The 25810-nt window shown below is 40.7% G+C and overlaps 1 protein-coding gene across 3 annotated transcripts in view; it reads left to right on the forward strand.

Annotated features, from left to right (window-relative positions):
• nuf (rab11 family-interacting protein nuf) overlaps positions 1 to 25810 on the forward strand; it is a 415530-nt gene that overhangs the window by 148303 nt on the left and 241417 nt on the right. For all 3 annotated transcript variants that reach the window (XM_067135454.2, XM_067135456.2, XM_067135455.2), the window contains exon 2: positions 23550 to 23682. In XM_067135454.2, coding sequence (XP_066991555.2) covers positions 23564 to 23682 — 119 coding nt within the window. In that variant the 5' untranslated portion in view covers positions 23550 to 23563. The remainder of the gene's footprint in view (positions 1 to 23549; positions 23683 to 25810) is intronic.

The following is a 25810-nucleotide window of genomic DNA, read 5'->3' on the forward strand; positions in this document are numbered from 1 at the left end:
ATGATCAGTTCAGGGCCTACCATTCAAACATTATGATCAGTTCAGGGCCTACCATTCAAACATTATGATCAGTTCAGGGCCTACCATTCAAACAGTATGATCAGTTCAGGGCCTACCATTCAAACAGTATGCTCAGTTCAGGGCCTACCATTCAAACATTATGATCAGTTCAGGGCCTACCATTCAAACAGTATGCTCAGTTCAGGGCCTACCATTCAAACAGTATGCTCAGTTCAGGGCCTACCATTCAAACAGTATGCTCAGTTCAGGGCCTACCATTCAAACAGTATGCTCAGTTCGGAGCTCACCACAGTCCTATATTATTGAAGAATCAGTCGATAGTTGTATCGACTCATCCACAGGCGCAGTGTAACTATCTGTTAAATATCTAAGTAACCGTTTTACACGCATTGAAATAAGTTTCTGGTGGTATATTTTTATGTTAGAATTTGATTGTAACTACTGCATCGTTAAGTTCCACTTTCCACATTGTTTTGAAGAACGTGAACATATTTAAAATGGCATAGTATGAACATAATATTAACCAGTAACGATGTTACTGACGATTCATGGATATTCATTTTTAGTAAATCTAATGTTTATTCTTGTGAGGTGAAGTTTAGACCTAAATGAAGAACTTTCCTCACCGTCCTCTTTTAATAAAATACATTTAGTTATGTTGAAGCGTGACCTTTGTGTTCAGTTCAGTGGCCGTATGGGTGAGATATGACGGTTGTGTAAGGTGAGTTGTCCAGGAAGCAGTGTGTTCCACTTTCTCTAAGTGCAGTAGATAGACACGGCCCCATAGAGCTCCAGTCCACCCGCTCGCTCGTGAGAAGCGAAAGTTCAGTGTAACGGACCTTACAAGCACTTTACGGTATTGTGAAGAAACTTAAATAGGCGCTTGAGAAGTCAGCAAATATGAAAAAAATATGAATGTATATACCTGAAAGGTGAGTGAGAAGAAAAGCCTACAAAGTCGACAATAATAAGCGCTCCCTTCCAGCGGAACATGACCTGAAATTCAAGCAGAAGCTTTAATATTCTCTGTGTAGATACTGTATTTCTATCCCTTGCTGTTATGAACAGTATCTCATGGCTGACTATTCGGTGATAGCCAGGGACCAGATTTCAATGACTTAATAAGTATAAAAGTTATCTATCTTATTTTCCTTTGTCTTTTCCCACTCATGCGTCATCGACATTTCTGGAGACTCGCTTCTGGAGCTCGGCCCCACACATCATCTTCCTTTAGTCCTCTCTCTCTCTCTCTCTCTCTCAAATCCTTCTTGATGAACTCCAGCAATTTCCTTCTTGGTCTTCCTCCACCTCTAAAATGGAAAATTGCTAAAAAAAAAAAAGTCCAAGAAATATGCAAGTTATTTGTTCAAACTTGTAAAAGCAAAGCAAAGTCACCTCCGTACAGGCCATGAAGAATATACTAGAGATAATGTAAACCAGTATGCGGTCTTAGCTGAATGGTCAGCGTCTCAGCCTTCGGTTCAGGGAGGTCCGGGTTCGATTCCCTGCCGAGTGGAGGATTTTAGCCGCGTCTGGGTCGAGGATTGGATATTGTGTTTGTCTCAGTACCCGTCCAGTCGTATACATACGACACAGTGCACCATACTACTAACCACCACAGACACATGCAATTGAGGATAGCAGCTCTTCCTCTTGAAACAATAATCACAATCACAAGTATGCAATAGTGAAATACTGTACAGCCCTCAAAATAGGATGGGGAAGTAACATGTGCGACACATTTCGCACTCTCACTGGGAAGAATAAGAATAAGATCAGTATTGATGTTAATATTTACCTTATTCTGCATTGCAATAGATCATCATACGCAGGTTGTCGAATACAGAAGGATGTGAATGTCTATCAGCAGGTCCCTGTACATTGAAAGGCTCCAAACTGTGTACTGAAACGGCTGAGTATTCACGCTTGTTCAAAGCTTCCATGATATTCATATAATATGCTGATTGCTAATCGTAAAACCATGACAATGGCTAAAAAATGACATAGAACAGAGAACATTGACTTAAAATAGAAAAATGATAAAATGAATTGCTGAAAATTACAAAATCATGATGGAAAATAAAAAATAAAAAGCAAAGGATGACAGAAAATGACTTAAAGTAATAATACCCAACAGATAGCCCCCCTGGTAGGGACTCGAACCGATCGGCATCCTAATCAGTTTTCATCATACATACATACATACATACATACATACATACATACATACATACATACATACATACATACATACATACACACGTCTTCATTATAGACTATTATGCCTTTAAGCGCAGTCTGCAAACCTGTGTGAATTTACTAACCGCCGCCACAATCCTCTATTTGTAACTAGTTCTGTGGTCTCGTTTAGTTCTATACCTCTCATTTTTAAATTGTTCGAAACTGAGTCTAAACATAGTCGTCTACGTCTCCCTCTACTTCTTTTGCTCTCCATAAGAGTCCGTTATTCTCCTAGGTAACCTCTCCTCCATTCGCCTCACATGACCCCACGACCAAAGCCTTACAGCCTGCGTAAATCAGGTGAACTCATAATAGATCTAAGGGAATCACTGGACAGGTGGAAGGAATAGTTTAGAATCATAAAATTGGTAATAAAGCTGAGTCCGAATTTTCGCACGAATACAGTACTTCATTCTCTTCTGTCGTCGTTCGAAAATAAGAAATGGAATCGAGACAAAGCAAAACAACCGGAAATACTTCCAAATGTTTATGGATGCAATTCATTACTTTCCTAAATTAATTGAAAACTACTTTCTTTAGCTTGTCCCAGGTATTTCTGGGATCGCTGAAACCTCCTTTTGGATGTCTTTTTCGTCACCACGTTTTTTATTTCAAATGAAAATTCCAACCCAGCTTCGACCGGGAATCGAACCTCATCCATCCAAACAGAAAGGCAGCGGTTAAGCCACTACGCTAGTTTCTCCCTCCACTGCATATCAGTAACATTATTACTGTACTCACATTTCTCTACTTATTTACTTGTCTGTAATATAATTTAAATATTACTTTTACGAAAATACATGAAATAATATTTAGTAATAGCAATGTTATTGCCGGCCCTGTGGTGTAGGGGTAGCGTGCCTGTCCCTTACCCCGAGGCCCTAGCTTCGATTCCAGGCCAGGTCAGGGATTTTTACCTGAATCTGAGGCCTGATTCGAGGTCCACTCAACCCACGTGATTAGAATTGTGGAGCTATCTGACGGTGAGATAGCGGCTCCGGTCTAGAAAGCCAACAATAACGGCCGACAGGATTCGTCGTGCTGACCACACGACACATCGTAATCTGCAGGCCTTCGGGCTGAGCAGCGGTCGCATGGTAGGCTAAGGCCCTTCAGCGCTGTAGTGCCATGGGATTAGTTAATAGCAATGTTATTAGTTTTATGTCCCACTAACCACCTTTACGGTTTTCTGAGGCGCCGAGGTGCCGGAATTTAGTCCCCCAGGAGTTCTTCAACGTGCCACTATATCTACCGACATGCGACTGGAATAGGCCTATACTGAGCCAGGATCGAACCCGGCAATTTGAGCTCAGAAGGTCAGCGCTTTACCACCGGCGGAATAATATTTAGTCCGGCTCCTGGTCTGAATGGTCGGCGTAGTGTCCTTTGGTTCAGAGGGCCCCGGTTTCAATTTACGACCTGACTGACGGATTTTAGTTACGTCTTGTTAATTCCTCTAGTGTCCGGCTCCATGGCTAAATGGTTAGCGTGCTGGCCTTTGGTCACAGGAGTCCTGGGTTCGATTCCCATGGAGGGGGGTCGGGAATTTTAACCAAAATGGTTAATTTCGCTGGCACAGGGCTGGGTGTACGTGTCGTCTTCATCATCATATCATCCTCATCACGACGCTAAGGTCGCCTACGGGTGTCGAATCAAAAGACCTGCACCTGGTGAGCCGAATATGACCTTGGACACTCCCGCCACTAACGGCCACACGCCATTTCATTACATGAAGACTGCTTTGCATTTGCGTCGTCAATAGGTGGTTAGCTCACACATTAGGCAACACCAACAAACAAGTACTTGCCAATAACGTAGGAGTTGCACGATTAAATTTAGACATTACTGCGGTCTCGGTAAAACATTATAACAGTGGTGGCGTACCTTTCGGCAGACTGAAAATAAACCATGATCATTAAGAATTGCACTGCAAAGAGAGAGATTATTTTAAGGGTCTCACACACAGAACTGAAGTTACGTTTATTTGATATGTTGTGGCACATTTTCAACTTCTAGATTATTTTTACCCCACATCTTACAGCGCGCTCTAGTGCTGATGCTTAATTGGTCATTTCTCGCGGGCCTTAATCAACTCTTAGGGAGAATAAATAATACATGCTGTCGTATCTTATTTGCCATTCATCTATTGAGCCATCATCCGAGAATTGTTGGATCCTTGAAAATGTCAGTGTCATAGAGTAGCGCTCGTATGGTACACCTAATCATGTGACAAATTGTAGACTAACTAGTTCAGTAATACTGATATTTGTGCAATATGTTTTCAATTTAAATTTATGGAAACGTTGGAGTATCGGAATTTATCCACGCTCGGAACAACACAGTTTTTCCACTTCAAACACCCTTAAATGCAACTGACTGCTACTCCGAGAATTAAAACATAATGGACCGACTTCAGCAATGAGGTCGATGCTTAGCAGTTCATCTATCTCCCCTCTATCGTACACAATACATGTTAAAAATGGAGGACGATAATAATAATAATAATAATAATAATAATAATAATAATAATAATAATAATAATAATAATAATAATTTAATATCCCACTACATTAACGGTTTAGTCCGGAAGGAGTTCGTTACTTGCCAGTAAATCTACCAACATAGATTAACGTATTGTGCTCCTCGACCTATAAGCAAAGTTTTCATCGTCAGACTTCTTGATTGAATGGTCAGTGCACTAGCCTACATATCAATGGGCACCGGCTTCGATTCGATTCTCAGTTGGATTTTAACAGCGTATGGTGAACTCCCCTGGCTCATGGGCTAGGCGTTTTTTCATCTTAAACGCATTTCTTTATTTGGACACAGTACATCACACAACCAACCACCAGAGGAGCATGCAGTAGTGAATGCATACCTCCATATAGGGTCGGGTTGGCCGTAAAACTGGGCCAACCCCAAGTGCCGACTCCAATACGCTGCAAAAAGGCCAGTAAGAAGAAGAATAAGAAAAATTGTTCATCGGAGTTCTTTTTGCGTGTTTTTTTTTAAAGACTTGACATGCTATGAATGCACTGTTCTTCTTCAACATGACCTTTTTCGAATGACATGGGATCGGCACTAATATGGATTAATCTCATTTTTACGGTCGGATGCCCTTTCTGACGCCAACCCTACGTGGAGGGATGTATTCACTATTGCGTGTTTTTGTAATGGTTTCTAGTGTGATGTGTCGTGTGCAAAGGACTGTATTAAGACTAACACAAACGCCCAGCCCCAGAGTTGGAAGAGTTAACAAAATACTGGTAAAATCCTTGCTCCGGCCGGGAATCGAACTCGGGGCCCTCTGAGTCTAAGGCTTGTACGCTGACCATTCAGCTAAGGAGCAGGAAATGCTACTGATGTAGGCTACTCTTATTAAAAAATACGCCGAATTTAGATAGCATTGAACCCGAGATCTTACTGCAGGACACCAGCAGAGTAAGTATACGATCACCAGCACAGATACGGTCGAATATAACACGTGCATAATATCATACATTCTCCAACAAATGTTGTGGCCTGTCTATCGATGTTCAAGTTAAGACATGAATCAGGCGAATTTAAGTAGGTCCATCTCTCAGACGGAATGCATCTATAAAATCTCAGTGGCTCTAAAGACAACATAACCCGCCCTGCATGAGCGAAAACTAACTTTCTGGCTACAAACATTTCTCACGGTGTTAAGGAACCTTGCTCTTGAAGCCCTTGAGGGACCGGAAGTGACGACGATACATGACTCTTTCTTTAAAGTTCCCCAAGCCTGAGGTAACTATTATTAATTGCTCTCTGTAGCTAGCTCAGTTGCCAGTAGAATATAAAAATCCAGCATTTGCATAATCGGTTAACGGCCTTGCTTTTAATATAACTGGACAAGTACATTACGTTATCTGAGAGAGAGAGAGAGAGAGAGAGAGAGAGAGAGAGAGAGAGAGAGAGAGAGAGAGAGAGATAGTGGGGAGGGGGGGGAAGCGTGTACCAGGTCCTCTCTAAATGAGTTAGTTCATCACTAATGAAGACATTCTTTAATATGTTTTCAGGGAAAATTCCTCTTTTACTATCTTCTGATTACATTATTAATGGCCAGCTGCCTAGACGTGCTGTTTTTTTTTTTTTTTTTTTTTCTGTGTGTTTAAAGTCCCACTGATTCTTGTTCAGTTTCGGCGACGATGATATTGGAAAGGGCTAGGAGTGGGAATGTAGCAGCCGTGACCGTAATTAACGTACGGTTCAGACACTTATATATATAAAATAAGACTTTTGTCTGTACATTGCCCAGAATTTAAACAGGATGGTATTTTTGTATCGGTTGTGTCCACAGTAATAAGGAAATGCACTTTTTAATTCTCCGTGACGTCTGTCTGTCTGTCTGTCTGTCTGTCTGTCTGTCTGTCTGTCTGTCTGTCTGTCTGTCTGTCTGTCTGTCTGTCTGTCTGTCTGTACACTCATCACGAGAAAATGGCTGAAACCCGCCAATGTTGACTATAATAAATGTTGGTGGCTATACAGTACAGTGTTACAATACATTAATCGCGACAGTGAACACCGTGAATTTCGTCTCATAAATGAAGACATACGGGCTTGGCGTACCAAGCGACCGCTGTTCAAACTGAAGGCCTGCAGATTGAGGTGACACGTGGTTAGCAGACTAAATCTTCGGTCGTTATTCTTGGCTTTCTAGACTGGAGCCGCTACCGTCAGGTAGCTCCTCAATCGTAATCATATTGGCCGAGTGAACCTGTAACCAGACCTCAGATACAGGTAAAAATCCTTGACTTGGCCGAAATCGAACCCGAGACCTCCAGGTAAGAGCCAAGCTCGCTACCTGTACACTGCATAGCTAAAATATTTGTTGCAAAAATCATACTCTAAGAGCACTTCGACGGTTTTCTTGATTATTATTATTATTATTATTATTATTATTATTATTATTATTATTATTATTGCCAAAATGCGTCATTAACAGTAACAATGATAACCTAAAAGATTATTTAATGTTTGCCGTCGAATGAAAATGGGAAACCACGGAAAAACATCTTCAGGGCTGCCGACAGTGGGGTTCGAACCTACTATCTCCCGAATACTGGATACTGGCCGCACTTAAGCGACTGCAGCTATCGAGCTCGGTGTTTTCAGATTTAACACCAGGCTGTACCATAATTAAGGCCACGGCCGATTCCTTCTCACTCCTAGCCCTTTCCTATTCCATCGTCGCCATAAGACCTATCTGTGTCGGTGCGACGTAAAACAAAACAAAAAGTGGTGGTTCCAGAGGCAACAGTCTCGATTCTTCGTGACTCCGTTCGAAACCCATCCCTAGATTTGAAGAACTCTATCACCGCAATTCTAAGTATCAGGAGGAAGAAGTGGTTGCCGTTTGCCTCTCCCACGACGTCGTTCCTTAATATAACTGTTTTCGACATAATCAAAAACTCTTAAGTTCTCCTTCAACGGTTTATTGCAGGAAGTCGAAGACAGTGATTAGAAGTTATTGTTAACAATAATACATAATATGTTCATGATACAATATTACATTGAATTGATAGTTCGTTTACACTTTTGCCGCCCAGAAGTTAGCAACATCGACTGCATTTGGTGTAGCACTAATCAGGTCCTCCAGAGTACACGATGCCGGACACAGATTACACTGGAGTAGGTGGGAAGATGTCTGCACCTCGCCACACTCATATAGCGACCACTCCGTACGGAAACCCCACTTCACCAAGTCATTCCTGCATTTAGTAACACTTGAACGTAATCTGTTGAGCAATCTCCATGTGGTCCATTTCTCTGTGTATCCAGCGGGTAGTTTTTCACAGGGTGTGAGCCATCCCTCAGGGCCTGTTAAACCTTGCACGCCAAAGATCAGTTCGGAAATGCTGTGGTGTCCCGGTAAGAGCCTCTGTTGTTCTGAGCAAGCTGTTCCTTGATTTTAGTCGTGGGGTTTCCGGTTGATATCCATGTAAAGGATGTGTTTGAGAAGTTTGCACCTTGTACATCTAACGTTTTGCCGCTTCCTCTCTACGGATGTCAGGAGGTGTAATACCAGCAAGGCAATAAAGCTTGTCAAGCGGAGTGGGCTTTAAGCACCCTGTGATGATCCGACAAGTATCGTTAAGAGCAACATCTACTAATTTGGCATGACTAGGTCGAGACCACACTGGACTTGCATATTTCCCGGCAGAGTAACAGAGTGCAAGGGAAGATGTTCTTACAGTGGTAGTGTTAGCTCCCCATGTTGTGCCAATGAGATCGGGCAATATACCTGTGATCGAAATTCGGCATTTTCTTCTCCATTGTTTTCTTCTACTAGCCCTTCCTACTGAAGACGTCTTCAGTTGAGACTGGCCATAGTGAAACAGACAGCTTGGTATTTTACCGAATGGAAACTCAGGTTTAATTACTTCAATGACGGCTGATTCATAGACTAGCAATTTTTCCTTTAAAACGGTAAGAGTGTGGTATACGGCTGCTTTGTTTCTTTCCATCAAGGAAAGTACAAAAGAGAATCGTGGATTTTGAACGTTCACATGAATTTCATAAATGTGAAGCAAGTTTTTTGGCACTGATTTAAATGTTCTGCCCGTTATCCAGTAATTCGGTCTTAATGAATGATTCAAGTGTCTGTTTGTTGTGAAAATAATATTTTCGGTACTCTCCGATTCAAAATACAGAAGCCACCTAATATGTTCTAAAGTTTTACTATACCTTTCTGGTAATAATAATAATTTCGTGTGGCTATTTCTAGCCGAGTGCAGCCCTTGTAAGGCAGACCCTCCGATGAGGGTGGGCGGCATCTGCCATGTGTAGGTGCGTGTTATTGTGGTAGATAGTGTTATGTGTGGTGTGTGAGATACAGGGATGTTGAGGACAGCACAAGCACCCAGTCCCCGAGCCATTGGAATTAACCAATTAAGGTTAAAATCCCCGACCCGGCCGGGAATCGAACCCGGGACCCTCTGAACCGAAGGCCAGTACGCTGACCATTCAGCCAACGAGTCGAACACCTTTCTGGTAAACGGTGCAGATTGTTCAAGCTAGTAGTTCTGGGTGCGGATAGGCTCTCCTAACGAGACGTAATTTTGTTTTCATCGTAGATTTTTTGGAAGCTATATATTTCCTTCACTTGATATTTTGTGCAACTCGTTTGTACGAAGGAGGACATTGGTTCTCTGGAACTTCGCGCTGCTTCCTTCAGAGCCTGCATCCTTTCTTTCGCCTCTATTCTTCCCCAGTCTGCATTGTGAATGGAATGATCTGACGGGCCTTTCATGATACTCCTGGCATCATGCGATACAGTCGTCATTGCACTGCATTCACTACGTTCATTCTCCACAAAGTTCGATGTTTTGTTTACATGTTGCCATTGTACATAAGCTTTGACTTGCCTCTTTCAGTTTCTGTGTACCTGATTTCACTGTTAATTTTGACTAAACTATTCACTCATAATTTTGACTAAACAAAGTTGATCAAAACCATAGTAATGAGACATATTGTTGAATAGGTAATTGTTAGTAATTGATTGATTAATTTTAATTCTGTCAATTTTGACTAAACTGTTCACTTATAATTTTGACTAAACTAAATAGATCAACACCATAGTAAAGAAACACATTGTTGAATAGGTAATTGTCGGTGATTAATTAATTAATTCATTCATTATGTGACACGTTTTATACCAGTGAATAACAATTATGTGTCGAGTTGTTCTTGCGGAGAATAATAATTGTATGACCAGCTTTACTTATGTGCCGAATTGTACCTGTAGCGAAAGACATGTGAGAATTCCCTAGATCCTGGGATATTTTGTTTATAAGATAGAAGTAATATATGAAAGTAGCGAGAATGATAACTTTTACAAACAGGCGGGAACGGCTGTAGAAGGGTAATCGGAATGAGGAGATAAAGACTAAATTGGAAATAAACTCGATGGACGAAGTTGTACGCATAAACAGGCTCCGGTGGATGGGTCATGTGAGTAATGGAGGGGAGGGTAGGTTAACTAGGAGAAAAATGGACTCGACCGTGGCGGTAAGAGAAGTAGAGGGAGACATAGGCGACGATGTTTTAGACTCAGTTTGTAATGATAAGCGGTGTGGAACTAAAGGAGGCCACAGGCCTAGTTACAAATAGACAATAGTGGAGTCACTTAGTTATGTGGATGCAGTGTAAACAATTCAAGAATTAACATCTACAAGGTAAGCTTATTATCTGCATATTTTTAAGTGTTCTGTGCTGGACTCGCTCATAATGTTGACTAAACTATTTATCTGGTAGCTCAGCACCACACCTCTCGCTTGCACCTAGTATAATTCACAAAGGCTTGTAGACTGAACGCTGAAGGACACAAGTCTATAATGAAGATGTAAGGAGTTGGTCAAAATTGTAGGTTTCCATTGTAATCTTCCGATGGATATAACTGAACGAGTGAGCCACGCGTTTCAGGTCGTGCAGTTGCGATCTTGCATTTAGTATTTGAATCCCAGCATCATTAGCCCTAAGATTGTTTTCCGTGGTTTCGTATTTTCACACCAGACACATCTTGGGGCTGTGTCTTAAGACCATGGCAACTACCTTCCTTGCGTCGCCAAAAACCTTCGGTGTGTTAGTGGGACGTTTAATCATGAGACATTAAAAAAATGGATGGATCCTTGAGAGATAGCAGCTCTTACCAGAGAACACTCAACACTGGGGATATAATTATAGTACATAGATCACGTTCTCTTTGGAATGGCATTCATATGGGCTTGAGAATCATCGTAATGAAAGGATGATATTGCTGCTGGGAAGTGCCGTAAGCCTGAGTAAGCCGTGCCAGACAGACAAGTTTAAATAACGTCCATCACAATGGTAGCTTATCACAGAGCTGGGAGAGTGGGAGGGTACATTACAATATCACAAAAGAGTTAGAAAGTTTGAGAGGTAAACAAACTCTCACACACAAACATACAATGGAAAGATTCTCAGAAGTTTGTGTACAATGAACTTTTCTCTTTTATGATGAAGCGATGACATATCTTTAAGTACACACAGCTGTCACTGCCAGCGTAAAAACATCATTCTACTTATATTATTATTATTCACAGCTCCTTGATTGGTCACCGTACTGCTTTTAGGTTCAGAGGATCCTGGGTTCGATTCCCGGCCGGACAGAGGATTCCAACTGAGTAATTCCTCTACCTCGGGGACAGAGCGTTTGTATATTGCATGTTGATTGTATGTTAATGAAAGAAACAGATCGAACAAATAATTACTGGATCCGAAAAGTCATGAGAAGAAGATTTCGGTAATAACTTGGAAGGTTTGGTCAACCTTTCCGGACAGTAATAAAGAAAGGAAGGGAGGGAAAAAGGAAAATTAAAAGTGTTTCGGGAAATTCAGGTGAACTTATAGTAGATTCCACTGAATCGCTGGGCAGATGAAAATAATATTTTGAACATCCTTTTAGGACATCTGTTGACGTCGCGAACAACCGAGCTGATGGTGGTGGTTGTTGTTGTTGTTTTACCGAGCTCATAGGGAGGGGGACAATGATGGTGAAATTACTCTTGAGAAAGTGGAAAGGACGGTAAATTATCTTAATTGTCATAAAGCTGTAGGAATAGGACTTTCGCAGACTAATAAGATTAGCACGGATCGCTAGTAAGGTACCTTCTGATTGCACGAAAGCAGTAATTGCACCTGTCCAGAAGCAAGGAACAGGAAGGACTGCAACAACTAATGAGGTATTTCATTGATCAGAACGGTTTAGACATTTTTAGTAAAAGGTAGTAAGTGAAAAGGAATAAATTGCAGCGAAGCTAATGCAGTGAGTTCGCATTTGCGATCAGTAGTATTCTGGAAGAAAGAAATCAGCTCCTGCATGAAACTATCTTTACATAGGTCTGTTTTCAAACCAACTTTTCTGTACGGGAGTGAAATGTGGGTGGACTCAGGATATATTATTCATAAGTTAAAATTCTGTTTGTCTGTTAGATTATAATCCCAAAGGGTGGTTGGATCCTCAGATAGGTTATACGGTTACAGGGAAACCGCAAAAACCGATGGCGGCGCCAAAGTGAGGCGTACTCGGCAAGATGAGCAGTGAGGTAGTTTGCCATTGCTTTCCTTGCTGGCCAGAAAGTGTTATTGCAGCACAACTGATTTGAGCAACAACTTTCATATCCATCAGACACACTGGTCTGCTCCGATTGTCTTAATTCAGCACAATGCACACTCCAGCAGTTTGCATACTGTCACAGCCATGGGTGAAACCGGAACTTCGGTGGAAGTTATGTCAAGCCTATGTCAAGAGACAGATGCAAAAGTAGCCTACTGCATCCATCAAGAAATGGCAGTAGACGAAGTTAGAAACAGACATGAAAGTAGCCAGAATGCTGAAAATTACAGGCCAGTCAGTTTGATATGCGTTGCATGTAAGCTTTGGGAAAGCATTCTTTCTGAGAAAATGAGACATGTTTGCGAAATTAATAACTGGTTTGATAGAAGGCAGTTCGGTTTTAGGAAAGGTTATTCCACTGAAGCTCAACTTGTAGGATTCCAGCAAGATATAGCAGATATCCTGGATTCAGGAGGTCAGTTGGACTGTATCGCGATTGACCTGTCTAAGGCATTTGATAGGGTAGATCGTGGGAGACTACTGGCAAAAATGAGTGCAATTGGACTAGAAAAAAGAGTGACTGAATGGGTGGCTCTGTTTCTAGAAAATAGATCTCAGAGAATTAGAGTAGCGAAGCTTTATCTGTTCCAGTAATAATTAAGAGAGGAATTCCTCAAGCCAGTATTATTGGACCTTAATGTTTTCTTATATATATCAATGATATGTATAAAGAAGTGGAATCAGAGATAAGGCTTTTCGCAGATGATGTTATTCTGTACAGAGTAATAAATAAGTTACAAGATAGTGAGCAACTGCAAAATGACCTCGATAATGTTGTGAGATGGACGGTAGGCAATGGTATGATAAAACGGAGTTAAAAGTCAGGTTGTGAGTTTCACAAATAGGAAAAGTCCTCTCAGTTTTAATTACTGCGTTGATGGTGTGAAAGTTCCCTTTGGGGATCATTCTAAATCTTCATTGGGGTAATCACATAAATATGATTGTAAATAAAGGGTACACATCTCTGCACATGGTTATGAGGGTATTTAGGTGTTGTAGTAAGGATGTAAAGGAGAGGGCATATAAGTATCTGGTAAGACCCCAACTAGAGTATCGTTCCAGTGTATGGGACCCTCACCAGGATTACTTGATTCAAGAACTGGAAAAAATCCAAAGAAAAGCAGCTCGATTTGTTCTGGGCGATTTCCGACAAAGGAGTAGCGTTACAAAAAAAGTTGCAAAGTTTGGACTGGGAAGACTTGGGAGAAAGGAGACGAGCTGCTCGACTAAGTGGTATGTTCTGAGCTGTCATTGGAGAGATGGCGTGGGAGGACATCAGTAGATGAATAAGTCTCAGTGGTGTCTTTAAAAGTAGGAAAGATCACAGTGTGAAGATAAAGTTGGAATTCAAGAGGACAAACTGGGGCAAATATTCGTTTATAGGAAGGGGAGTTAGGGGTTGGAATAACCTTCCAATGGGAGATGTTCGATAAATTTCCAATTCCTTTGCAATCATTTAAGAAAAGGCTAGGAAAACAAGAGAGAGGGAATCTGCCACCTGGGCGACTGCCCTAAATGCAGATCAGTAGTGATTGATTGATCGCTGGTACAAACACGAGGGAACAATGGCGAGGGGATACTCGGGGAATGAAGAGAAAAGGATGTAAGGAATGAACTTGATGAATGAAGCGGTACGCGTGAACCGGCCTTGGTGGTGGGGGTACGTGAGGTGAATGGAGAAGGATAAGAATGAGGATGAGAATAATCGACTCGGCTATGGAGGGGAAGAGAAGTAAAGAGATGCGACGACGACTCAGTTTCTTAGGGTTTAAAGATAAGGGGTATGGAAATAAACGGGACCACTGAGCTAGTTGCAAATAGAGGATTGTGAAGGCGTTCATAAACTTCACAGAGGATTGTAGACTGAACGTTGAAAGTTATTATTATTATTATTATTATTATTATTATTATTATTATTATTACACGTGAATTTACCTCTTAAGTCACGCTGCAACTTCATTTTGTCCAAGCTTTCCGGGTCTTCTTAGTTCTCCCTTCGACTTTTAAACCGACATTTTTCACTGTGTTTCTAAATTTATTTCTGTTGAATATTTAGACCTCCGAGATTTTTATCCTTTCCATATCTTTCCACGTTTTCTTAATTCATGCTGTAGTGGTCTTCTGTTTCCAGAACTAATCAAATATATTATTATTATTATTATTATTATTATTATTATTATTATTATTATTATTATTTGTTGTGTTCTGTAAACTTGGGTGCTTACACATGGAATTTTACTAACTTAGTCAGTATTTAGGAATTTTCCAACATGACAGTTTCTGTAGTTTTGGTAGATTTTGTATGGTAGGTTCAGTTGGTGTAGAGTTGTCTGTATTATGGTTGGGAATTCCCCGTATTTATTAAGTTCGCCGATCACAAGGAGATCTTAAAGAGAACTCTCCTCTCTGACATCATGGCAAGCAGTCGGTAGGGTACAGAATGGTCCCAGAAACAAACGGTAGATGCACAGGCGGACGCAATACGTTCTCATATTTCCTATGCAAAGCCTGTCTAAAGAAAAGGAAAGTTTTTTGCACTGCTAGTGCTGCAATATTCTTATTCACATCTATCTGCACATGCACTATTATCAAATACCTTCCATAGTCTGCATTTATTCAATATTCTAATAAACCAAATTGTACATAAGCTCTCTCGACGCTTTCTGAAAGAAATAACTTCACAAACGCCACTCTAACCGGCTAATTCTTCCTGTTGGATCACTTTCTCTTCCTAAGTATCATAACCACCTTCTAGCCACTTCTACTTGCTGCTTGACAGTTGTTACGTATCATTAGTGTTTAAAGAAGTTTCGCGACGTTTTGCTCTTCGGCCTACCGCTTTATATATTTTATAGCGCCTCATACAACATAATAATAATTATTTTTCTGGCTATTTGAGGAATTTAGTGTCTGTTTACGTCCATGTATCTCAGGCCACTGTATGTGCACATTAGACAACATAATAATGTCTTCAATAGAAAGCTGCGGCGTGGATATCTGAAGTCAGCTTAATGGACAACGTACAGTTTGACATTTTACGATTCCTCTTTCTACATCTAGCTGAAAGCTCACACTGTTCCTTAATGAACTGCCAGCTTTCAGACTTCAATTCTCTTTTTTAAAGTCTTGAAATCTGTGCAATCAATATCCATTGAATGACGTTCCCCCTTTCAACTCGTACATGGGTCTTCAAGACACTTAAGCTATCAAGTTGATCTCTCTTCTGCCTGATTAAGGCGTATTAGTATATTTCAACCTTAAAGCAAAAGCATACCTCAACAACGGAAGTTTTTATTTTACGCATTATATTTACATAGTTAATCGCCGAGCGAGTCGACCCCGCGTTTAGCGTCGCATAGCTGTGAGCTTGCATTCGGGAGATTGTGGGGTCGAATCTCAACGTCGGCAGCCCTGAAAATGGTTTACCATGGTTTCCTATGTTCACACCAGTCAAATGCTGGAGCCGTACCTTAATTGAGGCCACGGCCGTTACCTTCCCAATCCTAACCCTTTCTTATTCTTGCGTCGCTGAAAACCTTCCATGTTTTAGTGCGACGTTAAACCACTAGCACAATTTAAAAAAAAATGATAAAAGTAAAACATTGCTCAGCAATGTGTAACAAGTAAGCGACCACAAACATACCGCGTGACCATTTAACAACAAATAGTGTGCGTCGTCGCTTCGTGCTGGCTGTCTTGGTTCTACGAGCACGAGATTAGAATCAGATTTCGATGGGGATGCGACCAAGAAATATTCGTTTCCCGGATTCTGCTTGAATTTGGGACATGATGATGATGATGATGATGATGATGATGATGATGATGATGATGATGATTTTACTTTGATTTCGCGTTATGGGTCGTGCAACTGTAAGCTTGCATTCAGGATGTTTAAGATTTATGGAAAGCTGGGTATGCTACAGAGAGGGAGGCTGGCAAGTTTCAATCTCACGATGCCACTTTCACTTCTTCGTTATCCACTCACGTCACTTCTCCGTCAATACCTTCTGCAATTCTGATTACCTAGTTTATTCTGCCCCTTCAAGAGAATCACTGGGTGAAGGAGTATAAAGATATTCCAGGTACCATTCAAGTGCTTCACGCGCGGCTCACTCGTGATTCAAAGACTATTTCACTGGGGTGAAGTCCGCCTCAGGCAACGCAACTTAGTACAGAACTGGATTATAATCCTGCTTGGCTAGCCTAGAAATAGTTTTGTGCGGTTTGCTTCGTCAACATCTGGTGAATGAATGTTTGGATGGCATAGAAGATAAAGATCATGGGTACTTCTTTGCCAATCCTATGTGATACTGAATACACTTTGCCGGACCTCATCGAGTACGCAATGTTCATGATGCAAGTTGTCCCAAGTCTTTTACCAGAAGAAGCAGCAGCAGCAGCAGCAGCAGCAAGGACAACTATTTTGGCTTAGCCCTTTCGTGACATGAAAAAATAAACTTGAAAAGTCTTTAATGAGAATGATGCGGAACTTTTATAGTATAATGGATGCCCAATCGTACGAAGGCCACAGCGCTGATCATTCAAGGAGCCGGGCTGTTCTTTCGTAACATATTTATTTACAGATCAAAGTAGAACTCCACCGGACAATTTTATTTTCAGTAATGCTGTCGAACTTTTGCTTGAAGTTAACTCGGATACGCAGTTGATCGGATGAATATTCGCTTCCTCCAAAAAAAGGAAAAAAAGAAAGAATTAATTTTCACGACTACGAAACGGAAATTTCAGCTCATACCAACACGTTACTTGAAACTGCCATCCATAGCTAAATATGAAACGTCCGGAAGGAAACATGTTTATACCAGAGCAGAAAAATGTGTAACTTCATTATTATTTTGAGGATGATTCACCAAATCGTTTACAATATGGGACTTCTATGAAATGTGTTCTATGTACTGAACATTCGCAATAAACTGTTTCGTACAAGGTGATCTTCCTGTAGTAATAGATCGCTCAGCGAGAGGCCATAACGGAAAGTCAGTGGTTTTGTGTGGCCATGACTCAGTCTGCACTTGGTCACGGCTTCGCCCTATGCAATATCATATGAAGCCTGGTGTCGTGTTCTCGGTGATATCACTTCACATCTGCTTGTTCTGGCTTTTCACGCCCCTCCACTGATTAAGGGCCTGGAACAACGACTGTGAAAAAAAGCTTCTATCAGCATGCCTGAGTGAGCATGTGTAATTTAATTAACGGAACACACTAAAAGTTTATCAACACTAAATGTCATGAAATCTGGATTCTTGACTGCATATTACTAAGGAAGCTCGTAGAGGGTGCCCATCATTAGAAAATATTGCCAACAAAATGTGAAACCTGACGAAGAATTGTGACAAAATTGCTCTTGGTAAAATTTTCCCTGTTGCGAAATGTTACAAGCATCACTGTATTGCAAAGCGTATCTCACTAATTCTTCTTGTCTTGCCAGCTATTTCCATAGTGCGGTCGTAATTCACGTCGTTTAAGTTCGGAGTTAACTCCTCAGGGACGTAAAACTTGTAGACTTCAAAAACCACTAAGTATGGCCCACGCTGGACAATTTTTACATTAATGTTCCGTGGTGATGCGAAGCCCTTTCGGTAGTTCCTGGAAATGATGAGAGACTGGGGAAAAACCGGCCAACCAGCAGGTGTGTGACAACCTCTGCTGTGTCCGTGATTTTTTCTTACCAATTTGCTTTACGTCGCACAGACACAGATAGGTCTTATGGCGACTATGGGGTAGGAGTGGAAAGGAAGTGGCCATGGCCTTAATTGAGTTATAGCCCCAGCATTTGCCTACGTGTGAAAATGGGAAACCATGGAAAACCATCTTCAGGGCTGCCGACAGTGGTGTTCGAACCTGCTATCTCCCGAATGCAAGCTGACAGCTGCGTGATCCAAACCGCGCAGCTTCTAGCTCGGTCCCGTCTATTTTCTGGAAGGCGAAACTAGAACACAGTTTATTCTGATCGTACCCCGAAGATACTAGAACTTCACCACCAGGTACATAAAAGCAGGTGTTGAGTAGTGGGTTATGAATCGTGAACTGAGAGTTCATTGTGTGGAGTGGTCACGTGAGTTGATTGTGCGAGTTATCGGTCTTGTCATGAGTCTGACCATCTGAAAAGCAGACGTGCGCCGAGATAGCCAGCATAAGTGCGTTCGAGCTGACTGCATCGATCTGCTGTGTGAAGTGACAGTGATGCGTGCGCAGCAAAGTGAAAGGTGAGACCTGTCAGTCAAGATTACGGAGTATCTCCCGTTCCAGGTAAAGACTTCCAGCCGAAGACCCACTGTGATGATAAGAGACTGTTGTAAATATTGTAAATAGCCAGCTAGTAGTGGAATGTTGTCATTCTTGTTGAGTATCATTGTATGTGTGTTTTGATTGGGTCATCCTCGACCAATGAAACAGTCAGTTATCACCTTCTTTGTTTTCACACTCTGTCATATTTCCATCCTTTCTCCTACTTCCTCCCGTTCTGTGTAGGATCTTTTTCTCATCACCAGCCCTTCCCTCTCAGCTGGAACTCCTCGACTATTTATCTAAATCGTTCCCTGTCCTCTACATCTACTTTATTCACTCCGTCGTGTCTGCCTCTGTAGCGTAACGGTTAGCGCTATTAGCTGCTGTCCTCGGAGGCCTGGGATCGATTACCGGTACTGCCAGAGATTTAAGAATGGCAGGAGGACTGATATGTGATTAAAATGGCACATGCAAATCATCTTCATTGGAGGTGTGCCTGAAACGAACTGCACCACCTCACGACAAGGACACAAGTGTACTTACTTACCCCCATCTTAGCCAGGTCCCTTCTCACTTCCCGAAACCATTTCGGCTCTGTCTTCTTTTTCCTGAAGAATAACCTATTTTTATCCGCATTATCAATCCTCCGTGACTATTTACTCACTCTCACACTTTTTAATCACGTATTTTTCTTCTCTTTTTTCATGTCATTCAGGCGCTTACGAACGAATTAGAGTTTTCTGCAGCAGGAACAGCAACAACTACGACGATAATGGCGATGATTGCGACGATTATTTGAACTCATTTCTATCAACATACGGTGAAATATAGAAACTATACTACCGAGCGACTGGCCACGCGGTTTGAGTAACGTTGCTGTCAGCTTGCATCGGGGATGTAGTGGGTTCGAACCTCACAGTTGGTAGCCCTGGGGATGGTTTTCCGTGATTTCCTATTCACACCAGCTTAATTATGACCACGGTCACTTCCTTCCCAGTCCTACCATATCTGTGTCGGTGTGACGTAAAACTAGTTAAAAAATAAAACTACAACATATAGAGTGAGTTGTAGTTCATTGTAAAGTTTAATTCGTCCATTACAAATCGTGTAATTATTGCTAATCTTTTAAGATTTTAGCACACGTAAAACCTACCGCTTGGGCGGTGGCACGGTTCCCTCTCCCATTGGTCCGGTCCTGACTGTGAAAGTATGTATTTTCAGTACCATGTGCCAACAAGGTTTATCACTGAGCAACGTACCTTAATTCTTGGTTTCCCACTGAGGCTACGTGATTTGATCACTTTTAGCAGTGCAAAACTAGCTTCGGTTGCCAGCTGCTATCATTGCTTTCAGTCCCTCTCTTAAATTTTCCTAATTACATTAATTAGGTATTCAATCCTTCTCTTGTAGTGAAATACAACATATTTAACTTCAAAATGAACGAATATACTACCGTGCCAAGGATAATCTAAAAACCTCATGATGTACTTGTGGTAATCTTTCAATATCGTTCATGTTATTTTTAAATATGTATTTACTGTCGGTACGGTGCTACAATAAGACATGATCTTCTAACATAGTTGTCAAAGTGTGTTCCACGAACTTCGCAATATCGTGATTTTAAAGATTCATGTCAAAATATTGATTGAAGACAAAGGGATGTATGGTAGCGTAGAACTTTATTAAACAACGTTTGTTTTTAATTTATTTATTGGTAATTGACCTTAAGACCGTATATACATTTAATTTACATTAATGTTTCTAAATTTCTAATCACAAAAATAGTGTTTTTACTTGTGGAATCTGAAAATAGAAACACCAAATTAGCTTGTATCTGCAAAAGAAACAGCAGCTTTGGTCAAAGGTATTCCGGGTTCGATTCCCGGCCGGTTTGGGAATTTTAAATTTTGATTGATTAATTGCTACGGTTCGGGATCTAAGTGTTTGTGTCGTCTTCAGCATTAGGATTAATCTTAGGTTGAGCCCCATTCTCACAGACGCACAGGTCGCATCGAAGGACCTGCACCAGGCCTCTCCGGAGTCCACACGCCTTTATTATTTATTTATTTATTTATTTATTTATTTATTTATTTATTTATTTATTTATTTATTTATTTATTTATTTATTTATTTATTTATTTGTGGAACTGTGGAGCGCGGATTAACAAATTCAATATACATTAAACTTCTTCCTCCATTGGCTTTGATGTTCCGCCAGTATTCCTTCATTCAGTTGCTGATTTATTTTCTTCGTTCTTCAGAGTCTGCAAATTGAAGCTTACATTTGACTAATAGCCACCTCGTTGCGACCAGCGACAATATCCTAAGGCCCCACCTTTAGAAATTTTCTTTCAACTTCCTCACGGAAACCCTTGAAATTCGATATCATTTTTCTGAAATTAATTCCATTCTGAACATTTTTCTGTCTGATACTATCTCCACATTCTTGTGGATTTCGGTGTGCCATCTGAGGACCACCTTTTCACCGTCATTATTATTATTATTATTATTATTATTATTATTATTATTATTATTATTATTATTATTCGGCTTTGTAGCTCGACCATTGAACATGATCTGTAGTCTGTAATTCTGAAAAGTACCTTGGTATTTAACAGTCCACTAATGAAAGATACTCGTTTACGAATAAATAAATGATTGTATTATTCGTAAAAGAACCACTTTTCGGAACAATAATTTGGCATTCAAAAATTTGATGATTTGAGGTAGGTTGAACACATTCCGTTAGCCTGTTAAACCAATAACACTGCATTCTAACTTTTCAGAATTATTGAGTATACCTATGCATAATCGTTATTGATTGAGCTACGAAAGAAAGCCGGATCGTTATTTTAATTCAGGTTGTGTATTTGGGTGTTTCACAATGCGTCATTGTGTTACGCCTTTGACTTCATGATGGTTACCACGGTAACACCTAATGGTTCTTTAATAGATCAGCAGAATTCCTCAATGAGACGTTGATGTGAAATCAATTTGTAAGGACAATAAGGATGATTTATTCCTGAAGGTCTCAGAGAGAGAGAGAGAGAGAGAGAGAGAGAGAGAGAGAGAGAGAGAGAGAGAGATGGGGGCTGGGGTGGAAGAAGTAAAGAAAGTAGATACGTGGGCGGGGGAAATCCGATATCAGTTTGTTCCAAATTACTTCCGCTCTCTCCCCCCTCCCCCCCCCCCCCTACAAAGAGGTGCGGGGGTGCGGTAACAGTCGCCCATTGAGGTCGCGTCCTCGATCTGGTCTCGCGTTACACTTTCAAGGAATCGATATTGAATACATCCTGGAGAATATACCTACTGTACGAGGTCCACGATAGTCGCTTACAAAATGGTTCATTACTGTATTCTAAATGTTAATAGTACAGCTATGACATCTTACTTCAAAGGATCTTGTTTATATTATTATTATTATTATTATTATTATTATTATTATTATTATTATTATTATTATTATTATTATTATTATTATTAACTATGTAGTGAAGCATCCATGGCTCAGACAGCAGCGCACCGGCCTCTTACCACTGGGTTCCGCGGTTCAAATCCCGGTCACTCCGTGAGAGATATGTGTTGGAGAAAGCAGAAGCGGGACAGGTTTTTTCCGGGTACTCCTTTGTCATCTTTCATTCCGGGAAAACTCTCCAATATAATTTCATCTGTCAGTCATTAATCATTGCCCCAGAGGAGTGCGGCAGGCTTCGGCAGCCGGCACAATTCCTATACTTGCTGCTAGATTGGGGCTTCATTCATTCCATTCCTGACCCGTTCACGTGACTGGAAACAGGCTGCGGATTATCATTATTATTAACTATCTAGTAACGACGTTAGAGGCGAGCTTGTTTTTGCCGGAAGAAAGTGGAACCGATTAACCGTTCGAAAACAGGGATTTACTTGTGGATGATTGCGTAGTATAACCCAGTATAGATATGAGTAATACGTTAATTTACCACTTCAATCTACATAGGGCCAACCTTAGGGAAAAAGTGCTGTGAGGTTGCATTCGGGAGACAGTGGGTTCGAACCTCACTGTCGGCAGCTCTGAAGATGATATTTCGTGGTTTCCCATTTCCACACTAGGCAAATGTTGGAGCTGTATCTTAATTAATGCCGCTTCCTTCCCACTCCTAGCCCTTTCCTATCCCATCGCGCCATACGACCTATCTGTTTCAGTGCGACGTAAAGCAAATTGTAAAAAAAAAGAAAGAAAAAAAGAAAAGACAAAGTGGAAGCCTTTATCTGCTACTCCAAAGACATGAATGAAACGTAGAGCTAGCACTCTAATCCATTTAGTGGTGAGGTTAGACATAAGGGAAGTTAATGTCATGAATATTTTAATGCTCTAATCTACATTCACCTTAGCCAACGGAGACATTTTAAGCCTTCATTTGATATTATTCCATTTCATAAAATTTGATGACCTCCATGTGGAGCCCTCTAAATTAGCTATTTTCTTCTTCTTAAGGGAATTTCCCTTCGATATTTGAGACAGGTTACCTTTGAGTAAGCATTTAGTTCATACTGTAAATATCACAAGAGTTGTTTTAATTTTAATTCACTCCCCTTCTTGTTTATTTTAGAAATATACTCTTCGAGTATATTTTTACATGATACCTCATGTCAGAGGGAAAATAGTAATATAAATTGTATCTATGAATATGTATATTTTTAAAATTTCAGCATAAAATAAATTACTCGCCAGGTTAGCACAGAACATCGAATAGGTCTTATATCCATCCTATTGCTACGCACCTCAGTGGTAGCAAACTACTAATATATATTATTTATATAATATATATGAATTAGATGAGGTACTAGAACTAGCGCACATCAGTCAGAATGTCTTAACAGTGTCCTATGATGACTGTTTCAGGTGGCAGTAACGACATGATGGGACCCGTGTACCAGCAGCCACCGACATTCGTGCTTCCCGACCAAGCAGACCAGGGAGATGACGTGGACTCTGCTCTTGGTGACAGCACCTCACCTGACATTCATGCCAAGAGGTAATCTACCTGCATCTCGGTAAAATACTAAATATAAAGGTTTCATTTCTCAACATACCTCTTGTAAAAACTTGGTATTCAGAGCGACTTTATTTCATTACTAACAAATGAAGTGCATCACTATTGGGAGACATCCCGGTGGTAATGTCTGCTTACAATAGAATAGCAACGAAATGAAGACATGTGCAAATAAAAGAGAAAATAACACAAGAAGTATTGAAGAAATGAGGAATGTCATGAGAATAAAAGAACGAGAACAAGAAAGGAATGCGTAAAAACAAGAAAAATATATTAAAAGAATTACCTACGAGTAATGTAACATAATAATTAAAAGCAGTTTCATAAAATTTCATACGAAATTTACTAAAAATAATATAAAATATTATCTTACATGTAGTGTAATATAATTACAACGCAATCACTAAGACACTCGCTCGAAATGTTCAAAATACAACTTTAAAATATTTTATACAGGCAGTGTAGCATAATAATGTAATTAGAACACAATCACATACAAATTCCTTGGTTCGATTTCCGGCCGGGTCGGGAGTATTAACTTTCATTTGTTAATTCCTCTGTCTCGGGGCCTGGGCGTTTGTGTCGTCTTCAGCGTTATAATTAACTCTAGGTAGGGCCCCATCCTCACAGGAGCGCAGGTCGGCTGTACAGCGTCGACTCGAAAGACCTGTACCAGGACTCTCCGGGGGCCATATGCAAATCATTAGATTGTCTGAACATTGCTGAACGTTTCGTAGTGGGAAAATGAAACAAACTGTATGCCCGTAAGTGAAGTTATGATTAACTGTGCATTTTACGAAGAAAGAGATCCATATGTTCTTTTTTGTTTTATTTTTTAAATTTCACATCTTCGTCCATCATTATATGAAATTATTTCAGTCATTCTTCAATTGATGGCTATGCGAAATGTCATCCCAGGGCCCAGCACATTTCTTATTTCGCTCTGTAATTTTTAAATACCTGCTTTCTTGCGGTATAAAATGCTCCTTTTGATGAAATTTTATTCAAAACTTGTTGGAACTTCGTTGAAATTTACTTAGGATTGTTTACCATGTCTCGAACTACACTGAATAGCATGTATATCTTACGTACAAATTCAAACTGGAGCCGCACTTAAACAAGGAATTTGATATAGCTTTAAAAATCCCTGATGAAAAGATATGCATCTGTTAGTGGCGCAGTTGGTTAGTCATTGTCCTGTTTCCAGGATAGTAGGATCGATCCTGCTGAGGTCGATGGCGTCTGAGGGTGTTCGAATGCGACAACATCGTGTCGTTGGCTTCCACCACGTTAGAGAACTCCAACAGGGCAAAATTTCTGCGTCCTGCAACACAGCAATAACTGAAGTTTCATTTGTAAGATATGACATTTACTATAACTTTGGAACTAATGCAACTGGTCAACTACAAAGTGATACATCGTACAGTATATCAGTGAACGCTTAAATAGAACATGAAACATTGGTAAAGATATTGTTACGATAAAACACTGTCTCTCTTACTGATTTCTTACCCGGAGACTCCGGTTTCGATTCCCGGCCAGGTCAGGTATTTTTACCTCGTTCTGAGGGCTGGTTCGAAGTTTACTCAGCACACGTGATTACAATTGAGGAGCTATATGACGGTGAGATAGCGGCTCCGGTCTAGAAAGCCAAGAAGAACGGCCGAGAGGATTAGTCGTGCTGACCATACGACACCTCACAATCTGCAGGCCTTCGAGCTGAGCAACGTTCACTTGGTAGGCCAAGGCCTTTCGGGGCTGTTGCACCATGGGGTTTTGGTTTTATTGATCTAATTTAATGTAGGTTAACCCAGTTAACACACACACACACTTGGCAGTGAATGCCAACACTCGACTAATTAGTGGATATTTACGAGGTCTCTAATCCTCACAGCAGGTCCCGAGCTGGCCGGTATTTACTTGGAACGGACGTTTCTTCCGTAATCTTGATTGGCATATCTCACCTTTCACTTCGCTATACACGCACGTCTCATCTCTCAGTATTTCCTTTTGGTTGGGTTCGAACACAAGTCTGTCGACTGTTACAATACGCGACTGCTGTAAACTCGGCTTGACTCCAGACAAAGGCGTTAACTCGCACAGTCAACTG

The sequence above is a fragment of the Anabrus simplex genome, chromosome 1 (genome assembly GCF_040414725.1).
Source record: "Anabrus simplex isolate iqAnaSimp1 chromosome 1, ASM4041472v1, whole genome shotgun sequence".
In the NCBI taxonomy this organism is placed as follows: domain Eukaryota; kingdom Metazoa; phylum Arthropoda; class Insecta; order Orthoptera; family Tettigoniidae; genus Anabrus; species Anabrus simplex.